Raw genomic sequence first — 25349 nt, 5'->3', positions numbered from 1 at the left:
AGCAAGCGCCCCCAGCGGCACCTGCCTTGTTCTCTGCACTAGCTGGATTCAGTGGCCCTGCCTGCCAGCTCGCTCCTGTGATCAGATCATCCCTACGCCCTGGGGAAAGCCAGACCCAGACTTGGCAGCTGCCCCCAGATCCCGACTCCCCGGGTGTGAACAAAATTCAGAACCCAGCACCCCCGGCCTCTGCGAAGTTTGATTCCTCCTCAAAAATCCTTCCCTCTCAACCCAGCATTTAACCTTCGCAGCTGCTCCCTAGCTGGAAACTGGGAGAACCGAGCCCTAGATCGCACCACCCTAGAAGTTCATGCTGCTGTAGGACTGTTCGATTCCTGCCTGGGGCCCAATGAGAACCAGGTATAGCCGCGGCTTTAGTGCACAGTAAGGGATGATGGCTGAAGTGTCCTGGATGAAAAGCCCTAATGCCCAGGCCAGGTGTCAGGTGCCATCCACTCCTGGCACAGATTTTCCTGACACTTGCGGTACCTCCGCCAGCCCAGAGGCAGTGAGGGATTTCTAACAAGCCACGGGCCGGTACGGCTGCTCTAGAGCGCATGGGCCTTGAGGCCGAGACTCCAGCTGAGCTAAGGGAGCAGCTGTTCGGGGCAGCCGTAGAAAGATCATGGAGCTGACAGCAGAGCTGTTCCCAGGTGAGCTGGGACACCGGGATGGTAAACAGCCTGAGGATGGAAAGTGAGCACCGGACACCTTACCAGCCTGGTAATGTTGGATGGCCTGAGAACCTCTTCGAACTGGACATTCACGGTGTAGTTGATGGGGAAATAGTGTTTCTGCAAAGGCAAGAAAAATAAAGTCCTAGCAGTGAACTAAAAGCTTCTCTCTTCCCCGTATCCTCCTGGGCTGTGCCCCCATCAGCAACTGCTCCTGTCCCCTCCCCCTGCCTTGACGGGGAAGCGCGTCCCCTGCTAGGCAGCTGGGGCATGTTTCCTTGTGAGTATCAAATACTGAAAACTAATTTGGGTTGTAACACCTGGAACAGGTGTGCAGTCGCCTAATGCAGTGACACTGTCACTGTACACCACGGGGACCTTCCTGCTCCAAAAGTCCCAACCACTTGAGCTAAAGGAGAATCGTCAGGAGCCGACTGCAGTCTAGGGCCTGTGACACACAGCTGGGCAGTTCTGACTCTGCCCACTAGAAGGCAGCGTTGCACAAGTCAGCTCAGCACCAGTTTGCCCTCCCTGGGGGCTGCAGCACCCTCTTGGATGTCTGCAAACGAGCGCCAAATAGTTTGCACTTTGGTACCTGGTTGTGCACTAAATCAGGGCTTGGAAATTGACCCACCAGCAGCCCCAGGAGGGACCCTGCTAGGCAGGGCAAACCTCAGCAGGAACTGCCGGGGGCTCAGCCCTTTAGAAAACCAGGGTTTCTAGCTGGCGTCCAAGATGGGCAGTTAGCAGGTCGGCGTCGTTTGGAAAATCTTGGTGCCGGAGCAGCCTAGGGGGATGAAACAGGAGACGGTTCTGATTCCATGGCCCCCACCAAGCACTCAACGCGCTATGGGCAGAAAGGCAGAGGCCGCACTACTGCCGGGGACGCAAGTCTGGGCCTTTGGAAGGGGGGAGATAAATCAACCGGTAACTTGGCCTGAGCCCAGGGGGAAAGAATTACCATGTACTGGAGCCGCTGCTGATACATCAGCTTGTTCTGGAGAGCCTTGATAATCGTGCATTCCTCCGGCATTGCAGCCGCCAGCCCCAGGACAGCCACCGAATCTGCAAATCACCGCCCCCCACCCGAGGGCAAAGGAGAGGGTAAGGCCATGCACCAGCTGGCTCCCGTCACGCTGGGGGCCAGGAGGCAGAGCAGGGCTCGGGAGAGGAGGGTTTCGAAGCAGCAGCCTGGGGAGAGGAGGGCGAGAGAACTGGCCCCCACGGTTCAGGATCATTTGAGTGAAGGGGAGAGCGGAGAGCATTCCCCCACCCGGCCGCGTCGCTGAACAGCGCGTTGGGTCCCACCCGCTGAGCGCACGGACCAGCGCTGGGACTTCGTCCCTGGGCGGCTGTTATCCAGCTTGTGAGCTGGGCTTGGCAGCAGCTCCGCTGCCTCCCTTGCATCCCTGCGTGGGCCCTCTGGCCATCCCGGCCTCTCTGGGGCAGCCCGGGGCCCACAGCAGGTCCGAGTGCGCCGGCCAGTGGGAGGCACAGCCCGGGGCTGCCTGGGGAAAGGGGCTGGGCCCAGTGCTGTTGGGAGGGGATTGGTCCTGGCACCCTCCGAACCAGAACAGGGCCACAGGTGCGTCTCTGCCCTGCATGTGACACCCCATTGTACTCACAGAGGAAGGGCACGTAGCCCCGCTGCATGCTGACGGCGTGTGTCCGGGCAGCGAGCAGATGGACAATCCGGCCTACGTGACAATGGCTGCGTCAGCGGAAACGGCCTCCCACGTGCCAGGAGCAGCAATTCACGGGAGAGAGACCAGTGGGTGCCCCGGGACGCTGCTGCCGAGGAAGGCCCTGCAGGCTCCCTGCTCCCTAGGGTGCCGCACGTGTTCGCTGCAATTGGGCGAAAAACTGCTGCCAATGTGCCCCCATCGCAAGGTGCCGGGAGAAAGGGAACAACCCAGACCCGGGTGAATGGCTGGAGGCTGCGGATCCCCGAGGCTGGTGGGGGTGGGCAGTGCTCGCGTTATCCTCCGTCTGCCCCTGAAGCTGGGCTCTGTAACGGGAGGCGCGTGGTAACCAAATGGAACCAGCATTAGCCGAGAGGCGGCGCACCGAGCAGGGTAGAGCGCCTCAAAGCTCTGAACTCGGCCCTTCGCTAACAAACAGCGCCCCAGTGAGCTCTGCTGTGGGCCGGCTGCCCCCGGGGCTCACCTCCGCCCTCAGCTGGCCACATTTCAGGGGCTCTGCACGTCGACGGGACCAATTTGTTTGAAGCCTACGGGGGATGAAACAGGAGACGGTTCCGATTCCATGGCCCCCACCAAGCAATTTGTTGTTGGGGGCCAGGGACACGGCTGGGGGAAGGACTGGAGCAGAGCTGGGGGCAGGGAGGGGCTGGGTAGTGCTCCCTCCCTGCTCCTGTGGGGGCTAGCCTAGGCCAACGCCGGGCCCCTCTAGGGGACCATGCCCCACAGATTTCCAGTGCAACATCTGCACTGGCGCCATCTGGCTCAGTCCTGCACCCCGGGCGGAACAAGCACTGATCATACAGCAGAGATCTGTGCGGCGGCTTAGAGCCAGGAGAACCCTGCCCTCGGTGGGTCCAGGCACAAGCCTGGTTTTAATGCGTTATGTGGCCACGTGCAGCTGGGCACGTCTTCCAGGCAGCACCAGGGCAGAGCAGGAGCAAAAATGTACAAATACACAACCAATTCGGATGACCTAGATTAGCTAATGCTGTGTGATCTGGCCCTGACCCAGAACTACCGGAGTGAGTTCCAGGGAACTTGGGATGGGGCCTTTTGACTGGTGAGAGAGGATCCAGAAAGAAATCCCCAAACCAGGCAGTACACTAGGTGGAATCTATGATACTGCACCAAGGACCGTGTCTGGGAGGAGATAGAACAAGCAGGATGCACCCCGCAACACCGGATACACTGTGACTTGCTTCTTCCCCTAAGCCACAGAACATCTGGACAGACAGAGAGCTCGGGAGCCTGACTGGCCACGACAAAGTGGGAATGTTCATCATGTTTTCTCTGAATACTGTGTGGGTGCCTCAGTTTCCCCTATGCAGTTAAGAACATAAGAGCGGCCGTACTGGGTCAGACCAAAGGTCCATCTAGCCCAGTATCCTGTCTACCAACAGTGGCCAATGCCAGGTGCCCCAGAGGGAGTGACCCTAACAGGCAATGATCAAGTGATCTCTCTCCTGCCATCCATCTCCATCCTCTGACAAACAGAGGCTAGGGACACCATTCCTTACCCATCCTGGCTAATAGACAGTTATGGACTTAACCACCATGAATTTATCCAGTTCTCTTTTAAACGCTGTTATAGTCCTAGCCTTCACAACCTCCTCAGGCAAGGAGTTCCACAAGTTGACTGTGCGCTGTGTGAAGAACTTCCTTTTATTTGTTTTAAACCTGCTGCCCATTAATTTCATTTGGTGACCCCTAGTTCTTGTATTATGGGAACAAGTAAATAACTTTTCCTTATTCACTTTCTCCACATCACTCATGATTTTATATACCTCTATCATATCCCCCCTTAGTCTTCTCTTTTCCAAGCTGAAACGTCCTAGCCTCTTTAATCTCTCCTCATAGGGGACCCGTTCCAAACCCCTAATCAAGCTGTGTTGACTCTTCGCCAACAAATCATGTTAATCTACGTGTCTGATAAGTCCGTTCTTTACTATAGTTTCAAACAATTTGCCTGGTACTGAAGTTATGCTTACTGGCCTGTAACTGCCAGGGTCACCTCTGGAGCCCTTTTTAAAAATTGCATCACATTAGCAATCCTGTATCCTCTGGTACAAAAGCTGATTTGAAATGACAGGTTACATACCACAGTTAGTAGTTTTGCAATTTCATATGAGAGTTCCTTCAGAACTCTTGGGTGATACCATCTGGTCCTGGTGACTTATTACTGTTTAATTTATCAATTTATTCCAAAACCTCCTCTACTGACACCTCAGCCTAGGACAGTTCCTCAGATTTGCCATCTAAAAGGAATGGCTCAAGTATAGGAATCTCCCTCTTATCCTCTGCAGTGAAGACGTCATTCAAAGAATTCATTTAGTTTCTCCACAATGGTCTTATCATCCATGAGTGCTCCTCTGGCACATCAACCATCCAGGGGCCCCACTGGTTGTTTAGCAGGTTTCCTCCTTCTGAAGTACTTACATTTTTGCTGTCAGTTTTTGAGTCTTTGGCTAGTTGCTCTTCAAATTATTTTTTGCCCTGCCTAATTATACTTCTATACTTCGCTTGCCAGATTTTATGCTCCTTTCTATTTTCCTTAATAGGATTTAACTTCCTATTTGTAAAGGTGCCTCTTTGCCTCCAATTGCTTCTTTTACTTTGTTGTTTAGCCACAGTGGCACTTTTTTGGTTAATGTTTTTTAATTTGGGGTAAATATTTAATTTGAGCCTCTATTATGGTGTTTTTAAAAAGTTTCCATGCAACTTGCAGGCATTTCACTTTTGAGACTGTGCCTTTTAATTTCTGTTTAACTAGCATCCTCATTTTTGTGGCGTTTCCCATTCTGAAATTAAATGCTACTGTGGTGGGCTTCTTTGGTGTACCCTCCCCCCCAGATGTTCAATTTAATTATATTCTGGTCGCTCTTACTGAGCAGTTCAGCAATCTTCATCTCTTGGACCAGATTCTGTGCTCCATTCAGGACTAAATGAAGAATTGCCTCTCCCCTTCTGGGTTCCAGGACTAGCTGCTCCAAGAAACAGACATTTATGTTGTCAAGACACTTTCTCTCTGCATCCTGTCCTGAGCTGATACTTACCCAGTCAAAATGGGGATAGCTGAAATCCGCCATTATTATTGAGTTTTCTATTTTTATAGCCTCTCTAATCTCCCAGAGATTACCAACATCACCATCCTGGTCAGGTGGTCGGTGGTACATCCCTACGGCTATATTCTTAGTATTCAAGCATGGGATTTCTATCCATAGAGATTCTATGGAACAGTTTGGTTCATATAAGATTTTTAACTACATTTGACTCTACGCTTTCTTTCCCATACAGTGCCACTCCCCCACCAGCACGACCTGTTCTGTCCTTCCGATAGATATTGTACTCTGGTATTACTGTGTTCCATTGATCATCATCACTCCACCAAGTTCCTGTAGTGCCTATTATAGCAATATCCTCATTTAATACCAGGCATTCAATTTCACCCATCTTAGTATTTAGACCTCTAGCATTTGTATATAAGCACTTGTAAAATTGGTCACTTTTTAGCTGCCATTATGTGATGTAATTGAATGGGACTCGCTTTCATTTGACTGTTTCTCATCAGATCCTTCCTGCACTTTATGATCTTCCATCCCCTCCTCCTTACTAGGATATAGAGAATCTCCATTAATAGACCCTCCCATAAGGGATGTCTCTGTCTGAACCGTGTGCTCTTCCATCCTTCCTGTGTGGGCTCCCTCTTCCCCAAAAGGTTCCCCAGTTCCTAATAAATCTAAACCCTCCTCCCTACACCATCGTCTCAGCCACGCATTGAGACCCTGCAGTTCTGCCTGTCTAACCGGCCCTGCGCATGGAACTGGAAGCATTTCAGAGAATGCTGCCATGGAGATCCTGGACTGTAATCTCTGACCTAGCAGCCAAAACTCAGGTTGTTCCCAGCTGCCCGCCAGGACCTCTCTCCTACCTTTCCCTGTGTCATTGCTACCGACATGTACCATGACCATGGGCTCCTCCCCAGCACTGCACATAAGCCTGTCTAGATGTCTCGACAGATCTGCAACTCCATGTGGTTCTCCTAGTCATCGCAAACCCAGCTATCTATGTTTCTAAGGATCCCCCATTACTATTACCTGTCTCCTCCTAATAACTGGAGTTCCCTCCCACATCATCATCTGGAGAGAGGGTCCCAACTGTGGGTTCATTCCCTCTGCTTCAGTTGGATGTTCTTCTTCCCTGAGACTTTCATCTTCCTCAACAGCACAGAGGCTGTCAGACTGGGGATGGGACTGTTCTACTGTGTCCCAGAAAGTCTCATCTGTGTACCTCTGTCTCCCTCAGCTCCTCCAGTTCAGCCACTCTGGTCTCCAAAGCCCGTACATGGTCTCTGAGGGCCAGGAGCTCCTTGCACCGAATGCACCCACCCACAAGGCAGGTAATCCTACACCCCCACTCTCCTGCTGCAGGAGCCATCTCCTTGCTCTGTGTATAGACAACACCTACCACCATGGAGCCTGATCCCAGGCACTGTCAATAACCCCCTGACAGTCAAACAACCAGACTGACCAGCCACAGCTCTGGATTGAGGGTCCCTGCTTGGACACAAATTGCCTTTCTGGGCCAGTAAAGAGACGCTGCCCCTTGGGGACAATCCCAGGACTCCTGGGTGTTGCTCTGGATGAATCAAATGGTTATTTTGTCTGCTAAACTTTAAACCCCCTCACGCACTGCAGCCAGGCTGGTGCTCGTCACAGCTCTGGCTTCGTTTTACCGCTCGTAACTTTCTTATAATTGTCTTTATGTTTTATTTCCATTAATAAAGCTCATAAACACAGCAAGAGCCTCACACCTCCTGCTGGCAGAGCAGTCTGGCCTGGGCAGAGCAGTCTGGAATGGCCTGCTGTGGTTAGCCCCAGCTACCTGATTTCAAACTGCGCAGATCCAGGGGAATTCAATCAGGCAGGTCTTTCTACTGAAATTAATAATAATCCCTAGCTCCTATCTAGTACTTCTCATCCACAGAGTCAGAAGCGCTATAGAAAGGAGGTCAGTGTCATTATCCCTACTGCACAGGTGGGGAAACTGAGGCACAGGGACATGACTCACCTGAGGTCACCCAACGGGCCAGTCCAGAGGCAGGAATAGAAGGCAGGTCTGCCGAGTCACAGCGCAGTCACAAGGCCACACTGCCAGCCTGCGCTGGTCAGGAAGAGACGAAGACAACCCGTCCCGTAGCACCTATGCTAGCTCTGCAACTCAGCTTGTTCCCAGCTGCCCCCAAGGTTTCCAAGCACTGCAGGTGTTGGAGCCGGCTCCACATCACTGCGCTGTGGCCATGATCAGGGAGGAAGCTGGGGCTCGAGACAGGTGGGGCTTGGCACCCGGGGGCACAGGAGGCTGCGTGAGTTTTGGCACACGAGGGGCACGTGAGACGCGTCTCTGCTCTCCCCTCCTCTCGTTGGGCCAGGACAAAGGAAGCTGCATTTTTGGGAGGGGACTTGATTTCACCACTCCCCCCACACCCAGCACCGATCTACCCCGATCCCATCACTGGAGACGGCCTCGCTGGGATGTGGGGGCAGATGGACCCTCCATTAAAGTTCTGATGAGACGGTGCTCTGCGCACGTGCCTTGATTCCACAGTGCAGCTGTTCCAGCCATCACGGCAGGCGCCACCGGGGAAGCAGCCGCAGGTGCTGCTTTTTTCTGTAACTGCACATCCAAGATCCTCCCCTCTAGGAAAGACACTCAGGCCTTGTCTCCGCACCACCACGGCACCTGCTTGACTCAATCAGCTTCGAAGCCAAGGTGCTTATGCTGCGAGGATGCTCTGGCCGGGGTGTGATCTGGGCCTTCGCTCCAGTTAGGGGAAGGGAGCTGCTCCCCAGCCTCGGCTGGGCTCAAACACGCCCTCCGCTAGCTCAGTACAAGCTTGGGGTAGAGCAGGCCTGGGGAGGTGGAGTACAGGGTGGATCTCACAGCGCAGCCCGCGACCACGGAATCACAAAGCACAAGGGCTCCCTGCTATAAACCGTCCGCGATCGTCAGCATCATTAATACGTTACAGTAGAACCTCAAAGATCCGAACACCAGCGTTACGGACTGATCGGTCAGCCAGACACCATGTGGAACTGGAAGTAACCAATCAGGCTGCAGCAGAAGCAGGAAAAACAAGAACAACAAAACAACCCCACACAAATCTTGTGCTGCAGGATCTCAATCTTTTTCTTTCTGAGGCCTCCCTCCAACATACCATAAAAACTCCAGGGCCCAGCAGGTGGCCTCAGGCAGTGATTTCCCTACATCCCCCCTTAACTTCCTCAGCCCCCCCTCCAGTTTTGTGAGCTAGTTACATGCCAAACCTGGTGGCTGAACTTTGCGACTTTGTCCTCACCCACAACTATTTCACATTTGGGGACAATATATACCTTCAAGTCAGCGGCAGAGCTATGGGTACCCACACGGCCCACAGTATGCCAACATTTTTATGGCTGACTTAGAACAATGCTTCCTCAGCTCTCGTCCCCTAACGCCCCTCCTCTACTTGCGCTACATTGATGACATCTTCATCATCTGGACCCATAGGAAAGAAGCCCTTGAGGAATTCCACCATGATTTCAACAATTTCCATCCCACCTCAACCTCAGCCTAGACCAATCCACACAAGCGATCCATTTCTTTGACACTACAGTGCTAATAAGCGATGGTCACATAAACAGCACCCTATACCAGAAACCCACTGACCGCTATACTTACCTACATGCCTCCAGCTTCCGTCCAGGACACACCACACGATCCATTGTCTACAGCCAAGCTCTAAGATACAACCACATTTGCTCCAATCCCTCAGACAGAGACAAACACCTACAGGATTTCTATCAAGCATTCTTAAAACTACAATACCCACCTGCTGAAGTGAAAAAAGCTGATTGACAGAGCCAGAAGAGCACCCAGAAGTCACCTACTACAAGACAGGCCCAACATAGAAAATAACAGAACACCACCAGCCATTATCTTCAGCCCCCAACTAAAACCTCTTCAGCGCATCATCAAAGATCTACAACCTATCCTGAAAGATGATCCCTCACTCTCACAGATCTTGGGAGACAGGCCAGTACTCGCTTACAGACAGCCCCCCAACCTGAAGCAAATACTCACCAGCAACCACATACCACAGAACAAAAACACTAACCCAGGAACCTATCCTTGCAACAAAGCCCGATGCCAACTCTGTCCACATATCTATTCAAGTGACATCATCATAGGACCTAATCACATCAGCCACGCCATCAGGGGCTTGTTCACCTGCACATCTACCAATGTGAAATATGCCATCATGTGCCAGCAATGCCCCTCTGCCATGTACATTGGCCGAACTGGACAGTCTCTACACAAAAGAATAAATGGACACAAACCTGACATCAGGAATCATAACATTCAAACACCAGTAGGAGACACTTCAGCCTCTCTGGCCACTCAGTAACAGATTTAAAGGTGGCAATTTTGCAACAGAAAAGCTTCAAAAACAGACTCCAAAGAGAAACTGCTGAACTTGAATTATTATGGAAACTAGATACAATCAATTTAGGCTTAAATAGAGACTGGGAATGGCTGAGCCATTACACACATTGAATCTATTTCCCCATGTTAAGTATCCTCACACCTCTTGTCAAACTGTCTGAAATGGGCCATCTTGATTATCACTACAAACGTTTTTTTTCTCCTGCTGACAATAGCGCATCTTAATTAATTAGCCTCTTAGAGTTGGTTGGGCAACTCCCACCTTTCCATGTTCTCTGTATGTGTATATATCTCCTCACTGTATGTTCCAGTCTATGCAGCCGAAGAAGTGGGCTGTAGCCCACAAAAGCTTATGCTCAAATACATTTGTTAGTCTCTAGGGTGCCACAAGTGCTCCTGTTCTTTTTGCGGATACAGACTAACATGGCTGCTACTCTGAAACATGCCAATTTAGTGACTGTTTGGAAATCTGAATTGAAATTGAAACATTAATACACACTTTAAAAGCATATACAGTGTATGATAAAATACGTGTATCTGAAAGTATCATAGATTTGAAAAGTATGAACATAGACTAGCTTCCTTATACAGCTGTTTTTTATGACAATGTCAGTGCATTCATTTCGGTGACGTTGGCCAACCTAATAATTTCAAATGATGATTTGTAAGCAAAGTCTAAATGAGCTCTCCCTGACAGCTAGTGATGAGCTGGGGGCTAAGGCTTCAGGACCAGATTGTATTTACATTCACACCTAATCTACCTAGGTATCCAGCACACAGAGCTGTGTTGCCCAAGTGATAGATTTTGGCTGGGGTTGGGTTACAAATCACTTGAATGAGGGGGGTGGAGGTGGGGGAATGAAATGTTGTTCATATTGTATGAGTAAAGGGCAGTTGAACTGTACAGAGCCTGTGCTGATTGAGGGCATCAAGAGAGAGGGTGGGGACCTGTCCTTCTCCACTGTTTAAAGACAGAGCTGATTAGGCTCCATAGATAGTCTTTAGTTCTGTTAAGTGACCACTGCAGCTGAAATCACTGATAATCAGGTCTAAGTGCTTAGTCCTGCTGTGGGGACAGTGTTCCTGTGGGGACAGTGTTTCTGGGGAAGAGACAGCCCAGACTGCACTAGCAGCGAGGTTCCCCCACTGAGAGCTCAGCTGAAATCACTGAGAGCTGGTGGAACCTCAAGAGACCAACTCGCAGAGGTCACAGTGGCAGGTGGCAGCAGAAGGTGACTGCGCAGGGCCATTGGCAACAGAGCGGTGGAGTGAACGGTGGCACAATGACCAGCCAGAGCCAGAGCGAACAGTGAGCAGCTGGAGGAACGAGCAAGGTGCCTTCCTGCCCCCCCACCTGGAAGGTGAACTCATGTGAAAGCACCTCTGAACTCTGAGTCTCCCCTGACCAAGGACAACACTAGTGAGTGGGGTGCAGTGAAGGGAAAAGTGAGGGGCACGGTAAATAAACATTTGTTTGTTGGACTATATTTTAGTCACTTTGCTCCAGAATGCTAGATTTGTGACTGGGAATAGAAACTTATATAAATATGTTTCCCAGTAGGCCAAGATTTTTAAAATGCAGTATTTGCCAAGGTTGTTATCTCACATGTTGCTATCTTGAGAGGTCATTATGTTGGGGAGTTTCTGTACTAAAATTTTTTATTATTATAATTAATTTTTACATAAGTATGGTCATACTGGGTCAGACCAATGGTGCATATAGCCCAGTCTCCTGTCTTCCGACAGTGGTCAAGGCCAGGTGCTTCAGAGGGAATGAACAGAACAGGGAATCATCACGTGATCCATCCCCTGTTGCCCATTCCCAGCTTCTGGCAAACAGGCTGGGGACACTCAGAGCATGGTGTTGCATCCCTCTCATCCTGGCTAATAGCCACTGATGGGCCTGTTCTCCAGGAATTTATCTACCGGTAGTTTTTTTTTTAATCCTGTTAGAGTTTTGGTCTTCACAGCATCCCTGGCAAAGAGTTCCACGGGTTGACTTTATGTTGGGTGAAAAAATACTTCCTTTTGTTTTTTTAAAACCTGCTGCCTATTAATTTCATTGTGTTATGTGAAGGATTAAATAATATTTCCTTATTCACTTTCTTCACACCAGTCATGCTCAAATAAATGTGTTGTCTCTAAGGTGCCACAAGTACTCCAGTTCTTTTTAAAAAAGCAAACAGAATGTTGGGAATCATTGGCTGCCACTGCACATTGAGTGGAAGTTTTCAGAGAACTATCCACAATGACTCCAAGATCTCTCTCTTGAATGTAAACAGCTGATTCAGACTCCTTCATTTTGTATGTATAGTTGAGATTGTTTTCCAATGTGCATTACTTGCATTTATCAACATTGAATTTCATCTGCCATTTTTGTTGCCCAGTCACCCAGTTTTGTGAGATCCCTTTGTAACATTTCGCAGTCTGCCTGGAACGTAACTATCTTGAATAGTATTGTATCATCTGCACATTTTGCCACCTCACTGTTTACCCCTTTTTCCAGATCATTTATGAGTATGTTGAAGAGTAATGGTCCCAATACCGACCCCTCAGGGATACCACTATCTCTCTCCATTCTGAAAACTGATAATTTATTCCTACCCTTTGTTTCCCATATTTTAACCAGTTACTGATCCATGACAGGACTTTCCTCTTATCCCATGATGGCTTACTTTTCAAAAGTCAATTTAAATTAAATACATTTTTTTTTAAAAATATTTTTTTTAGAAATCTACACCTGTTATGTGTTTTGGTGTAAGTTGCATTATCCTTATGTTAAATTTGCATTATCTTAACAAAACATTTACTTTATTCATATCTCTTTTATATAGCTCATCAGTCCTGACACTTGCCCCTGTAAATTCCAACACCCTCCCTAATTTCAATTCCTGGGGAAACCACTGGCCTCAGGGCTATGGGGCTCGGGGCTTTAGCTACGGAGGGCGGGGAGTGTTCAGGATTTCAGCCCTGTGGGGGCTCGGGGCTTTAGCTATGGGGGGGAGCGCCAGTTTCAGTGCCAACACTTCCCCTGTAGCTAAAGTCCTGAACCTGAGTCTCCCCCGCCCCCCAGCTGAAACCAGGACCAGAGCCATGGAGAGCCCTGAGCCTCCCACCCCACCCCGAGGGTCAGAAGACCTGACCCCCCCTTGCAGCCCCAAAGCACCCATGGCTGAAGTCCATAGCGTCTTGTTCAGAGTTACGAACCACCTCCATTCCTGAGGTGTCCGGAACTCGGAGGTTCTGCTGAACCTTGAAACCCACGTGGATGTCACTCCTGGGAGCAGCTCCCCCTGGTGGCGACGGCACAACATGCGGCCACAAGCACTCACCAGCACAAGGCCTGCCCTACTGCCTCCAGCGTTAGCTCAGAAAGCTGAGCACCCAATAAGGAGGCCTCCCCTCCCCTCTCCACGGGCTGAGCTGCCTGCGCTCTGTTCCCCTGCCCCCCCCCCCTTGGGGCACTGGGTTGGTGACCCCAACACAGACACAAACTCCAAGCTGCAGAACTGGCTTTAAACCGGGAGCAGGTCTTCTCTTGGGCAAAATGACACTGAACAATCAGCATCAAACCTCGGCCCCGACTCTGCTTTCTGGGGACCGGCCCGGTCCATTCACACATTAAAGGCATTTCCAGCTCAAACAGCTTTTGCTCAGAACCCTCATGCGGCGCGAACCTGGAAGCTTTTGTACGCAAGTCTGAGCTGAAGGATTCACTCCAGCCCTGCCCTGGAAGGAGCCAGATCCTCAGCTGGAGGCTCCCTTGATTTCAGCAGAGCTCTGCTGATGGACGCTGCAGAGGATCTCGCCCTGCGCCTTACTGAGAGGATTCCAGGCTAGCTTCTGCCGGTTTCACCCACACTCAGTAACTGCCTTTGACCAGGGGGGTTGGCTGGAGCTGGGCTCCCGTTCCCCTTCAGAGCGGGGAGATGAATTCATTCGTATTTAGTCTGTGCATGACAGCAGCACTTGGAGCCGCACCACCTCCTCCAGCCTCTGAAGACAAAAGTGATTTGGCTGCGACATCTGGCAGGAGAGCACCCCTGTCCTCCAGCTCTTCCCACACTGACTGCCAAGCTGCCGTCGCACAGGGAACCTCGCTCCCAATAAAATACCTTCCCAGCCAGCCCCAAACTGGCCCGCTCCCCCATCCGCTGAGCAAAGCTGTCATAACTATAAAGGGAAGGGAACAGCCCTCCTGTGTACAATACTGTAAAATCCCTCCTGGCCAGAGACACCAAAATCCTTTTACCTGTAAAGCGTTAAGAAGCTCAGGTAACCTGGCTGACACCTGAGCCAGAGGACCAATAAGGGGACAAGATACTTTCAAATCTTGGAGGGGGGGGGAGGGCTTTTGTTTGTGCTCTTTGTTTTGGGGTTGTTCCTCTTGGGACTAAGAGGAACCAGACACCAATCCAGGCTCTCCAAATCTTTCTGAACCAGTCGCTCATATTTCAAACTTGTAAGTAACAGCCAGGCAAGGCGTGTTAGGTTTAACTTTGTTTTTCTCAACTTGTGAATGTTCCTTTGCTAGAGGGAGGTTTATCCCTGTTTTGCTATAACTTTGAAACTAAGGCTAGAGGAGGTTCCTCTGGGCTCTCTGAATCTGATTCCCCTGTAAAGTTATTTTCCATCCTGATTTTACAGAGATGATTATTACTTGTTTTTTTTTAAATAAAATCCTTCTTTTAAGAACCTGACTGATTTTCCATTGTCCCAAGACCCAGGGGTTTGGGTCTTTGATCACTTTGTAACCAATTGGTTAGGACATTATTCTCAAGCCTCCCCAGGAAAGGGGGTGTAAGAGCTTGGGGAGATATTTTGGGGGAAGAGGAACTCCAAGTGGTCCTTTTCCCTGTTTCTTGTTAAATCACTTGGTGGTGGCAGCGTACCAGGGTTTAACCTAAGCTGGTAGAAATAAGCTTAGGGGGCTTTCATGCGGGTCCCCACATCTATACCCTAGAGTTCAGCGTGGGGCAGGATCCCTGACAAAAGCATTGGAAGATCCCCTGGGGCAGACTGAAATAACCACGATGACAGCTCAAGGTGTGCATGACAGAGAGATGTCCTCCAGCAAACCACGGACTGGAAAAGAAAAGCGCCAGGATCAGGGAGCCTATTCCAGGCCTCGGTCTTTAATCTAGCTGCAAAGAGCTGGATTTGACTCTAGGGAAAATGCAGTGGTAATGGGTAAGGTGACGGATGTTACCCGTCAGTACTGGGTGCAAGAGCGTCTCAGACGGTGGGACTGACATGCCAGCAGGTAAAGCAACGCACAGGAGTGTACAAGCAGGGTAAATTAAATGAAGAACCTTTCCCCCACCCCACTGTAATGTCTGTGCTCCTCCTCCCCTGCTGCGTAACTCCCACCACTGACATATTGCTCTGCACCGATATTTAATCAAGGCTGGAGGCAGCTCCTGGCACCTAACGCGTTTGCATCTCTAATGGCTCTCTGCACTGCTAACTCACTGCCCTGCTGAGAGCGCGAACTGCCCCAAATCGCCAAGGCTAAACAAGGAGCCGTGCCAGCCCTCGCCAAGTCTCTAAGCCCTGTCCTCCTCCTCGAACTCCGATTGTAATCTCCTTTGTTAACTAGTCTGCCAAGCTCCACATGGCCCTTAAACATCGGAGCAATAATGGTCACTGAATCATGGAGCTAGATTAGCTTATTAATTGCCTGTACCAGCACTGGGACAGTAAAACAACCATCCTAGCCACAAACAAGAGCGCACACCACGCTAGTGCCCTCAACACCGGGGCAAGGAAGGGAAGTAACTTGGGTTAAAGTATTTACCACCAGGGTATCAGCATGAGGAAATTCCAGCTCCTGCTGCGCAAGTGTGCGGCAGCTCCTGTGTGGGTCGGCCCAGTGTGTGTCGGGGTGAGAAGGGCTGACACAGCAGTGGAGTGGGTTCACAGGGAGCATTAAAAAAACAAAAGCCTGTGATAAAATCCTACCCAACCTTTGCCCTTACTTGTAATACACAGAGCAGGCGCAGAGGGGGAGCCCTGGTACATTGGCATGAAGCTTCCCACATCGTCCCTCAGTGCACAGGACCCGGGGGCTTTGGCAGGCCTGGTTCTCTCTCTCTAGTCTGGGCACAGCAGTTGCGACAGGCTCTCCCTCTCTGTGGTGCTCCGCTTGCCCTTGTTCCTGTGGTATCTGAGCACCTCTCCATGTCAGTGTGTTTACCTCCAGGCACCCCCGCGGGCAGGGCAATTATCCCGTAGGTTACAGAGGGGACCCGCAGCAGCCAGACAGACAAAGTGGCCGAAGTACCCAGGGCTGTGCAGCACCTTACCACGAGGAAGCCTTGTCTGTGCCTGCCACGAGTCAGCTCCCTGGCTCTGCCAACCACGGGCAGCACAGGCCCTCCCCTCTCGGCCCACACTGGCTCCACTGTCCCTCTGCAGGCCCAAACCCCACCCCCTCTGAGCATCCAGCCCCTGCTCCGCTGGCCTGTCGGAATTACCAGGCTCGCAGTTCCCCAGGGAATAGTAACCCGAGCTGACTCCTGACACCTGAAAAAAGCACAGGAGCACTTGTGGCACCTTAGAGACTAACACATTTATTTCAGCATGAGCTTTCGTGGGCTACAGCTCACGTCTTCGGATGCAGCCCACGAAAGCTCATGCTGAAATAAATGTGTTAGTCTCTAAGGTGCCACAAGTGCTCCTGTGCTTTTTGCGGATACAGACTATCACGGCTGCTACTCTGAATCCTGACACCTGAGATCACAGCTTCGCCAAACACACACCACTTAGTCTAGTTAATAGTGAAAACCAGAACGAGTTTACATAACAGAGATTCGAGTACTAGCAAGTAGGTAGAGAGTATCAGAAACAACTGGTTATGTCTAACACCAACTCAAAATACACCTTCTAGCCCTTAGACTTAACTGCCAAGCCATGTCCTGTCTCAAAGGTTCTCTCACCCTAAGTATTTCCCCCAGTGTTAACCAGAGCAGCTTCGACCATCCGTTCATACGCCTGCTGGCAGCTTGTCTCCTTGGTCTCTCTGCATTCTCCTGACAGACTAATTCTTTGATCTTAGCCTGAACCAGGCCACCTGCCTGTGGTGTGCTCCTTCCTGTAGATTTTGTGATCTCTTGTTGACTTTGCAATAAAGCTGCTGGCTCCAGATGCAACAAACTTTACATTGTAAGCCACACATAGAATCATAGATTATTAGGGTTGGAAGGGACCTCAGTAGATCATCTAGTCCAACCCCCTGCTCAAAGGGGGACCAATCCCCAAATGGCCCCCTCAAGGACTGAACTCACAATGCTGGGTTTAGCAGGCCAATGCGCAAACCACTGAGCTATTCCTCCCCCCATCATAATGGTCAGCCAGGGAGATAAGCGTCTCCTGCCCCCTGCCTTAACAGACCCTGTCAATTACCTTCAGGCGACCTGGCTTAACTCACATACCTCAAGAGCATAGTTTTCAGTATAGATACGTAACTCCTTACAGGTCATCCCTCTTGCAATAAGACAACAAGTGTGTACCTGGAGCTTGGTAGAGACCTCACATGCCACCCTTCGGCGCACTGTTCTGTAGACATCAGACCCCGGGGATCCCTATAAGCCCTATGCACCCCCTATACCCTCTCCCAGTTGGTCCCAAGGGATGTCTGCACCATGGCTGGTCATATAAGAAGCCTGTGGCAGAACAGGTTATTGAATCCAAGTCCCGAGCTAGCGTCCTAGCCACTGGACCATCCTGTGCAACTGGGAGGCAAAGTGCTGCTCCACTCAAGCATGCTGCTGTGGGTGGATGCGGAGACAAACACAAGCAGAAGAGGGCTGTTGGTATGGATGAACGGGCCAGGTTTGCAAAGGCCAATGCTAATATTTAAATTACACATGGTTTATATGACCACAGTTTGTCCAATACTGATTTTTCACGCGGCACTGACAGATGCACTGCTAAAAGTCAGGAACATTTTTGATGAGAGGTGCTTTTGGGGCATGTGTCACGATAATTACTAATAATTCATCCATGCTCATGTCTGCCACCAGCTGGGAGCTCCGACACACCTTCCACCAACCTCACCACAGCCACACCTGCTAGGCAGTCAGCAAGTGTCACGGAGTCCCCGGGCGATGCTCTGGAACTGCTCCCCACCAAGCCACTCAGGACTTTGGGGAGCCTCCTCTCCCTTGGAGCAGACTGTCTCCAGGGCAAGAAGCTCACACGGTTTCACCTCCTGGGTCTCTCCTTGGAGCATTCAGCATCCTCTGCCCCTCCGTGCGCTTCCCACAGCGAGTCCGCCCAGGCGGGGTCCTGGGGAAGCCATGGGGTTCTGCACCCCCACTTCGCAGTCAGACATGACTCTCAGCCAGCCAGTAACACAGAGGTTTATTCGATGACAGGAACAGGGTCTAAAACAGAGTTTGTAGGTACAGAGAACCAGACCCCTCAGCCGGGACCATTCTGGGGGGCAGTGAGCCAGACCCCCACGTCTGCACTTCACTCCCCGTCCCCAGCCAGCTCCAGACTGACACCCCCTCCAGCCCCCCCTCCTCTGCTCAGTTCCTTTCCCGGGCCAGGAGGTCACCTGACCTCTTTGTCTCCAACACCTTCAGTTGGCATCTTTGCAGAGGAGGGGCCCAGGCCATCAGTTGCTAGGAGACAGAGTGCCAGGCATTCAGGTGCACTGGCCCTTTCCTCTGCAGCAATCACACCCCCTTATCCCACCACCTAGATATTAAGAACTGCAGAGGGGACACTGAGGCACCAACACAGTATTCAGAGCAAACATTAAAAACATTCCCAGTTCGTCACAGCAAGGGCGGGTGACTTCTCAATCCATTTGCTAATTGAGGATCAGGGTAGGATTCAGCCAGTGGGACGGGGAGGGGAACAGATGCAAATGGAAAAGTTTTGGGGTAAAGGGTTGAAGGCTGGATACAGGACTCCGACAGAGTTAGTCTCCAAACCCGCATCCCACCACCAGCCAATCTGTTCTATTATAAAGAGTTCCTGGAAAAGGTTCAGTCCTAAATCTCTTTTTCATGCTATTTTTAAGCCTCCCCAGCAGAGCCCCCAGCTGACTCACCCAAATACAACTGGGGGAGGAGGGCTTGTTTTTGCAAAGGTTCTGCATTTGTTCACAAGAGCACCCAGAGCGCCAGCCGCATTAGCTCCCTGTCCACTGAGGGGGACCATGACCCTCCGTCTGTCACAGGGTAGAGGCCAAGGGGCAGAGCTGCCCAAGTCACAGTGGGATGGCATCTAAGCTTTGCAATGCAGCCATTCCTCTGTGCACACAGTCCAAGCACTCAGTTGTTTTCAACCTGTGGGTCACGACCCAGTACTGGGTCGCGGAATGTGGGACACCGGGTCGCAGCGGCTCTGGTCAGCACCGCAGACTGGGCCGTTAAAAGTCCCGGCGGCGGTGCTGCCCGGCTTCAGCAGGCCAGTCCCTACCTGTTCAAACACCGCGCTGCGCCCCGGGAGCGGCCAGCAGCAGGTCTGATTCCAGGGGCGGTGGCTGCGGGCGAGAGCTGCGCAGAGCCACTTACACGCCTCCGTCTAGGAGCTGGACCTGCTGCTGGCCACTTCCAGGGTGCAGCACGGTCCGCGGTGCCAGGACAGGCAGGAAGCCTGCCTTAGCACCCCCGCTGCGCCACTGCCCGGGAACTGCCCGGGGTAACCCCATGCCCCAACCCTGAGCTCCCCCACACCCAGAGCCCCCTCCTGCTCCCAAACCCCTCATCCCCAGTCACACCCCAGAGCCTGCACCCCCAGCCCAGAGCCCCCTCCCACATCCTGAACCCCTCATTCCCAGCCCCACCCTGCAACCCTCCCCCCCCGCATCCCAACCCTCTGCCCCAGCTCCCTTGGGTCACAGGCAGTGATTTCCTACACCCCCTGAATTTTTCCAACCCCAGTTTTGTGAGCTAGTTACATACCAATTTAGTGACTGTTTGGAAATCTGAATTTAAACTGAAACATTAATACACACTTTAAAAGCTTATACAGTGTATGATAAAATATGTGTATCTGAAAAAGTATAATAGATATGAAAAGTATGAACATAGACTAGCTTCCTGGCTTCCATCTACAGCTGTTTTTTATGATGTCAGTGCATTCATTTCGGTGATGTTGGCCAACTTAATAATTTCAAATGATGATTTGTAAACAAAGTCTAAATGAGCTCTCCCTGACCGCTAGTGATAAGCTGTGGGCTAACGCTTCAGGGCCAGATTGTATTTACATTCATACCTAATCTACCTAGGTATCCAGCAAACAGAGCTGTGATGTCCAAGTGATAGATTTTGGCTGGGGTTGGGTTACAAACCACTTGAATGTGGGGGCAAGGGGGGGATGAAATGTTGTTCTTTATTGTATGAGTAAAGGGCAGTAGAACTGTACTTAGCCTGTGATGATTTGAAGGCATCAAGAGAGAGGGTGGGGACCTGTCCCTCTCCACTGTTTAAAGACAGAGCTGATTAGGCTCCATAGATAATCTTTTGTTCTGTTAAGTGACCACTGCAGCTGAAATCACTGACAATCAGGTCTAAGTGCTTAGTCCTGTTGTGGGGACAGTGTTCCTGTAGGTACAGTGTTTTTAAGGCTGTGGCTACACTTAGCACTTCAAAGCGCTGCCGCGTTAGCGCTGCCGCAGCAGCGCTTTGAAGCGCTAAGTGTAGTCAAAGCGCCAGCGCTGGGAGAGAGCTCTCCCAGCGCTGTCCGTACTCCACCTCCCTGTGGGGAATAATGGACAGCGCTGGGAGCCGCGCTCCCAGCGCTGGGGCTTTGACCACACTGGCGCTTTGCAGCGCCGCAATTTGCAGCGCTGGAAAGGGTGTGTTTTCACACCCTGCTGCAGCGCTGCAAATTTGTAAGTGTAGCCAAGCCCTCAGTGTAAGAGACAACCCAGACTGCACTAGCAGCGAGGTTCCCGCACTGAGGGCTCAGCTGAAATCACTGAGAGCTGGTGGAACCTCAAGAGACCAACTCACAGAGGTCACAGTGGTAGATGACAGCAGAAGGTGACTGTGCAGGGCCATTGGCAACAGAGTGGTGGAGTGAACGGTGGCACAATGAACAGCCATGGCCACAGCAAACTGTGCCTTTTTGTCCCCCACCTGGAAGGTGTACTCACGTGAAAGCCCTTCTGAACTCTGAGTCTCCACTGACCAAGGGCAACAACAGTGAGTGGAGTGCGGTGGAGGGAAAAGTGAGGGGCACGTTAAATAAACATTTGTTTGTTGGACTATATTTTAGTCACTTTGCTCCAGAATGCTAGATTTGTGACTGGGAATGGAAACTTATATAAATATGTTTCCCAGTAGGCCAAGATTTTTAAAATGCAGTATTTGCCAAGGTTGTTATCTCACATTGTTGCTATCTTGGGAGGTCATTATGTTAGGGAGTTTCTGTACTAAACATTTTTATTATAATTAATTTTTACATAAGAATGGTCATACTGGGTCAGACCCATGGTGCATATAGCCCAGTGCCCTGTCTTACAACAGTGGTCAAGGCCAGGTGCTTCAGAGGGAATGAACAGAACAGGGAATCATCAAGTGATCCATCCCCTGTTGTCCATTCCCAGCTTCTGGCAAACAGGCTGGGGACACTCAGAGCATGGCGCTGCATCCCTCTGATCCTGGCTAATAGCCACAGATGGACCTGTTCTCCAGGAATTTATCTAGTTCTTTTTAAAATCCTGTTATAGTTTTGGTCTTCACAGCATCCCCTGGCAAAGAGTTCCCTGGGTTGACTTTATATTGTGTGAAGAAATACTTCCTTTTGTTTTTTTTAAATCTGCTGCCTATTAATTTCATTGGGTGACTGATAGTTCTTGTGTTATGTGAAGGATTAAATAAAATTTCCTTATTCACTTTCACTTTCTTCGCACCAGTCAAGATTTTGTAGACCTCTATCATATCCCCATTAGTCATCTCTTTTCTAAGCTGAAAATTCCCAGTCACTTTAATCTCTCCTCCGGTTTCATACCCCTCATCATTTAAGTTGCCCATCTCTGTACCTTTTCCAATTCCAATATATATATTTTTAGGATGGGTGACCAGATCTACACACACTATTCAAGGTGTGCATGTACCATGGATTTATATACAGGCAATATGATATTTTCTGTCTTATTATCTATCCCTTTCTTAATGATTCCCAACATTGTTTGCTTTTGTGACTGTTGCTGCACATGGAGTGGATGTTTTCAGAGAACTATCCACAATGACTCCAAGATCTCTTCCTTGAGTGTTAACAGCTAATTCAGATGCCATCATTTTGTATGTATAGTTGAGATTGCTTTCCAATGTGCATTACTTTGCATTTATCAACATTGAATTTAATTTGCCATTTTGTTGCCCAGTCACCCAGTTTTGTGAGATCCCTTTGTAGCTCTTCGCAGTCTGCCTGGGACTTAACTATCTTGAATAGTTTTGTATCATCTGCAAATTTTGCCATCTCACTGTTTACCCATTTTTCCAGATGAATATGTTGAATAGGACTGGTCCCAGTACTGACCCCTCAAGGATACCACTATTTATCTCTCTCCATTCTGAAAACTGATAATTTATTCCTACCCTTTGTTTCCCATCTTTTAACCAGTTACTGATCCATGAGAGGATCTTCCCTCTTACCCCATGATGGCTTACTTTTCAAAAGTCAATTTAAATTAAATACATTTTTTTAAATTATATATTTTTTTAGAAATCTAGATCTGTTATGTGTTTTGGTGTAACTTGCATTTTCCTTATGTTAAATTTGCATTATCCTAACAAAACATTTACTTTATTCACTTTCTTCGCATCAGTCAAGATTTTATAGACCTTTAGCATATCCCCCCTTAGTCGTCTCTTTTCTAAGCTGAAAATTCCCAGTCATTTTAATTTCTTCTCCTGTTTCATACCCCTAATCATTTTAGTTGCCCATCTCTGTACTTTTTGCATTTCCAGTATGTCTTTTTTGGGATGGGGTAACCAGATCTGCACACAGTATTCAAGGTGTACATGTGCCATGGATTTATATAGAGGCAATATGATATTTTCTGTCTTATTATCTATCCCTTTCTTTAAAAAGCAAAGGTTTCAGAGTAGCAGCCATGTTAGTCTGTATTGCAAAAAGAACATAAGCTTTTGTGGGCTACATCCGATGAAGTGGACTGTAGCCCATGAAAGCTTATGCTCAAATAAATTTATTAGTCTCTAAGGTGCCACAAGTACTCCTGTTCTTTTTAAAAAAGCAAACAGAATGTTGGGAATCACTGACTGTCGCTGCACACTGTGAGTGGAAGTTTTCAGAGAACTATCCACAATGACTGCAAGATCTTTCTTAAGTGTTAACAGCTAATTCAGACTCCTTCATTTTGTATGTATAGTTGAGATTGTTTTCCAATGTACATTACTTTGCATTTATCAACATTAAATTTCATCTGCCATTTTTGTTGCCCAGTCACCCAGTTTTATGAGATCCCTTTGTAATTCTTCACAGTCTGCCTGGGACTTACCTATCTTGAATAGTTTTGTATCACCTGCAAATTTTGCCACCTCACTGTTTACCCATTTTTCCAGATCATTTATGAATATGTTGAACAGCACTGGTCCCAGTACCGACCCCTCAGGGATACCACTATTTATCTCTCCATTCTGAAAACTGATAATTTATTCCTACCCTTTGTTTCCCATCTTTTAACCAGTTACTGATCCATGAGAGGACTTTCCTCTTACCCCATGATGGCTTACTTTTCAAAAGTCAATTTAAATACATTTTTTAAATGTATATTTTTTTAGAAATCTAGACCTGTTATGTGTTTTGGTGTAACTTGCATTATTCTTATGTTAAATTTGCATAATCCTAACAAAACATTTACTTTATTCATATCTTTTTTTATATATCTCATTGGTCCTGACACCCCCCCTGTAAATTCGAACACCCCCCCTAATTTCAATTCCTGGGGAAACCACTGGACAGGCATTAACAATTTTCCTCACTGGGTCGCCAGAAGAGAAGTTTGAACCCCGCCGCTTTAAGGCGCTTTCTAAAGACTTCAAGCCAAGGGATTTTCCAGTGCGTGTTAATACAGCCCCATTCCCTGCACTTCTGGCTGCGTGTGCACCCAGCCCGGGCTCCTCCGCGATCCCTCCTTCCCGGCGCCCCCCGACCGAGCAGATCCTGCTCTGGGGGCCCCGCTGGCTCGCCCGGGCAGGGGGCTGCACGGAGAGAGTGAGGGGGGAGCAGCATTCAGCCCGGCTGCTCCAGGGAGCGCTCCGGGGGCGCTGAGCGCAGCATCGGGGCCGGACAAGACGAAGGTGCCGGCGGTGAGACGCCTGGGAGCAGCTGGCGCATGCACTGGAGTCTTGCACTTCAGCGGAGCAGCCCCAGCTGGCAGGGCCCCCATGCACAGCCCTCCCTGCCCCCCTCCAGGGTACCCTAAGCGCCCTCGCTGCTAAACCCGCCAGGTGCAACCCCGCTGCTCCCCGTTACCTGCGCGGCCGCCTCTGGCTCGTGCTGGGAGCGTCTCGCGCAGGGAGGGATCCCGGGGCGGGCTGCAGCGGCCAGTCCCGCTCCCAGTGCCGGGGGCCGGGCTCGCGCCTGCAGCTGGCTGCCAGGAGCACGTGGATTCCCGGAAATCAGGGGCTTTCGCCTTGCTCCGTGTGAACGCCATGCACGCCCCTGGCACGCGTTGCACCCGGCTCTGGCGGTGCCGGGCACGGCGCGTTGCATTGAAGCGCCCTGGATATTGCGCACCGCGGTTCTTGCACAAGAAAAGAGCATCCTGCGCGCCACGCTGCGCCTTGCCAGCAGTCGGACAGGGGCTGGACGCGCATCTGTCTCCCCTGTAGTAACTCCTTGCAACTGAAAATGCACCTGCTCCCGGGCCTCCCTTCCAGCCTGGAAACGGAGCCTTCTTCCCATCACAGCTGCCTGGAGCGATGATTTCCCTACACCCCTCCCAAGGGGGGTGTACACCCCCCCCGAATTTCCCCAACACCCCCCCTCCCCAGTTTTGTGAACTAGTTACATGCCAAACCTGGTGCCTGAACTTTGCGACTTTGTCCTCACCCACAACTATTTCACATTTGGGGACAATATATACCTTCAAGTCAGCGGCACTGCTATGGGTACCCGCACGGCCCCACAGTATGCCAACATTTTTATGGCTGACTTAGAACAACGCTTCCTCAGCTCTCGTCCCCTAATGCCCCTACTCTACACTGATGACATCTTCTTTCATCTGGACCCATGGAAAAGAAGCCCTTGAGGAATTCCACCATGATTTCAACAATTTCCATCCCACCATCAACCTCAGCCTAGACCAATCCACACAAGCGATCCATTTCCTTGACACTTCTGTGCTGATAAGTGATGGTCACATAAACACCACCCTGGACTGGAAACCTACTGACCGCTATACTTACCTACATGCGTCCAGCTTCCATCCAGGACACACCACGCGATCCATTGTCTACAGCCAAGCTCTAAGATACTACCGCATTTGCTCCAATCCCTC

General features: G+C 50.2%; 1 protein-coding gene across 4 annotated transcripts in view; it reads right to left on the bottom strand.

Moving 5' to 3' along the window:
• IL34 (interleukin 34) overlaps positions 1-24414 on the bottom strand; it is a 36184-nt gene extending 11770 nt beyond the window's left edge. For 3 of the 4 annotated variants that reach the window (XM_039503722.1, XM_039503724.1, XM_039503725.1), the window contains exons 1-4: positions 24323-24379; positions 2300-2682; positions 1636-1739; positions 717-794 (exon numbers count right to left, since the gene is read on the bottom strand). In XM_039503722.1, coding sequence (XP_039359656.1) covers positions 717-794; positions 1636-1739; positions 2300-2327 — 210 coding nt within the window. In that variant the 5' untranslated portion in view covers positions 2328-2682; positions 24323-24379. Of the gene's footprint in view, positions 1-716; positions 795-1635; positions 1740-2299; positions 2683-24322 lie in introns of all 4 variants that reach the window. The other variant, XM_039503723.1, reaches the window with a different exon arrangement.
• Between the last annotated feature and the right edge of the window lie 935 nt (positions 24415-25349).

The sequence above is a fragment of the Mauremys reevesii genome, linkage group 16, assembly GCF_016161935.1.
Source record: "Mauremys reevesii isolate NIE-2019 linkage group 16, ASM1616193v1, whole genome shotgun sequence".
In the NCBI taxonomy this organism is placed as follows: domain Eukaryota; kingdom Metazoa; phylum Chordata; order Testudines; family Geoemydidae; genus Mauremys; species Mauremys reevesii.
Note: the sequence above shows the minus strand (reverse complement) of the source record. Positions and strands in the feature narration are given on the sequence as shown.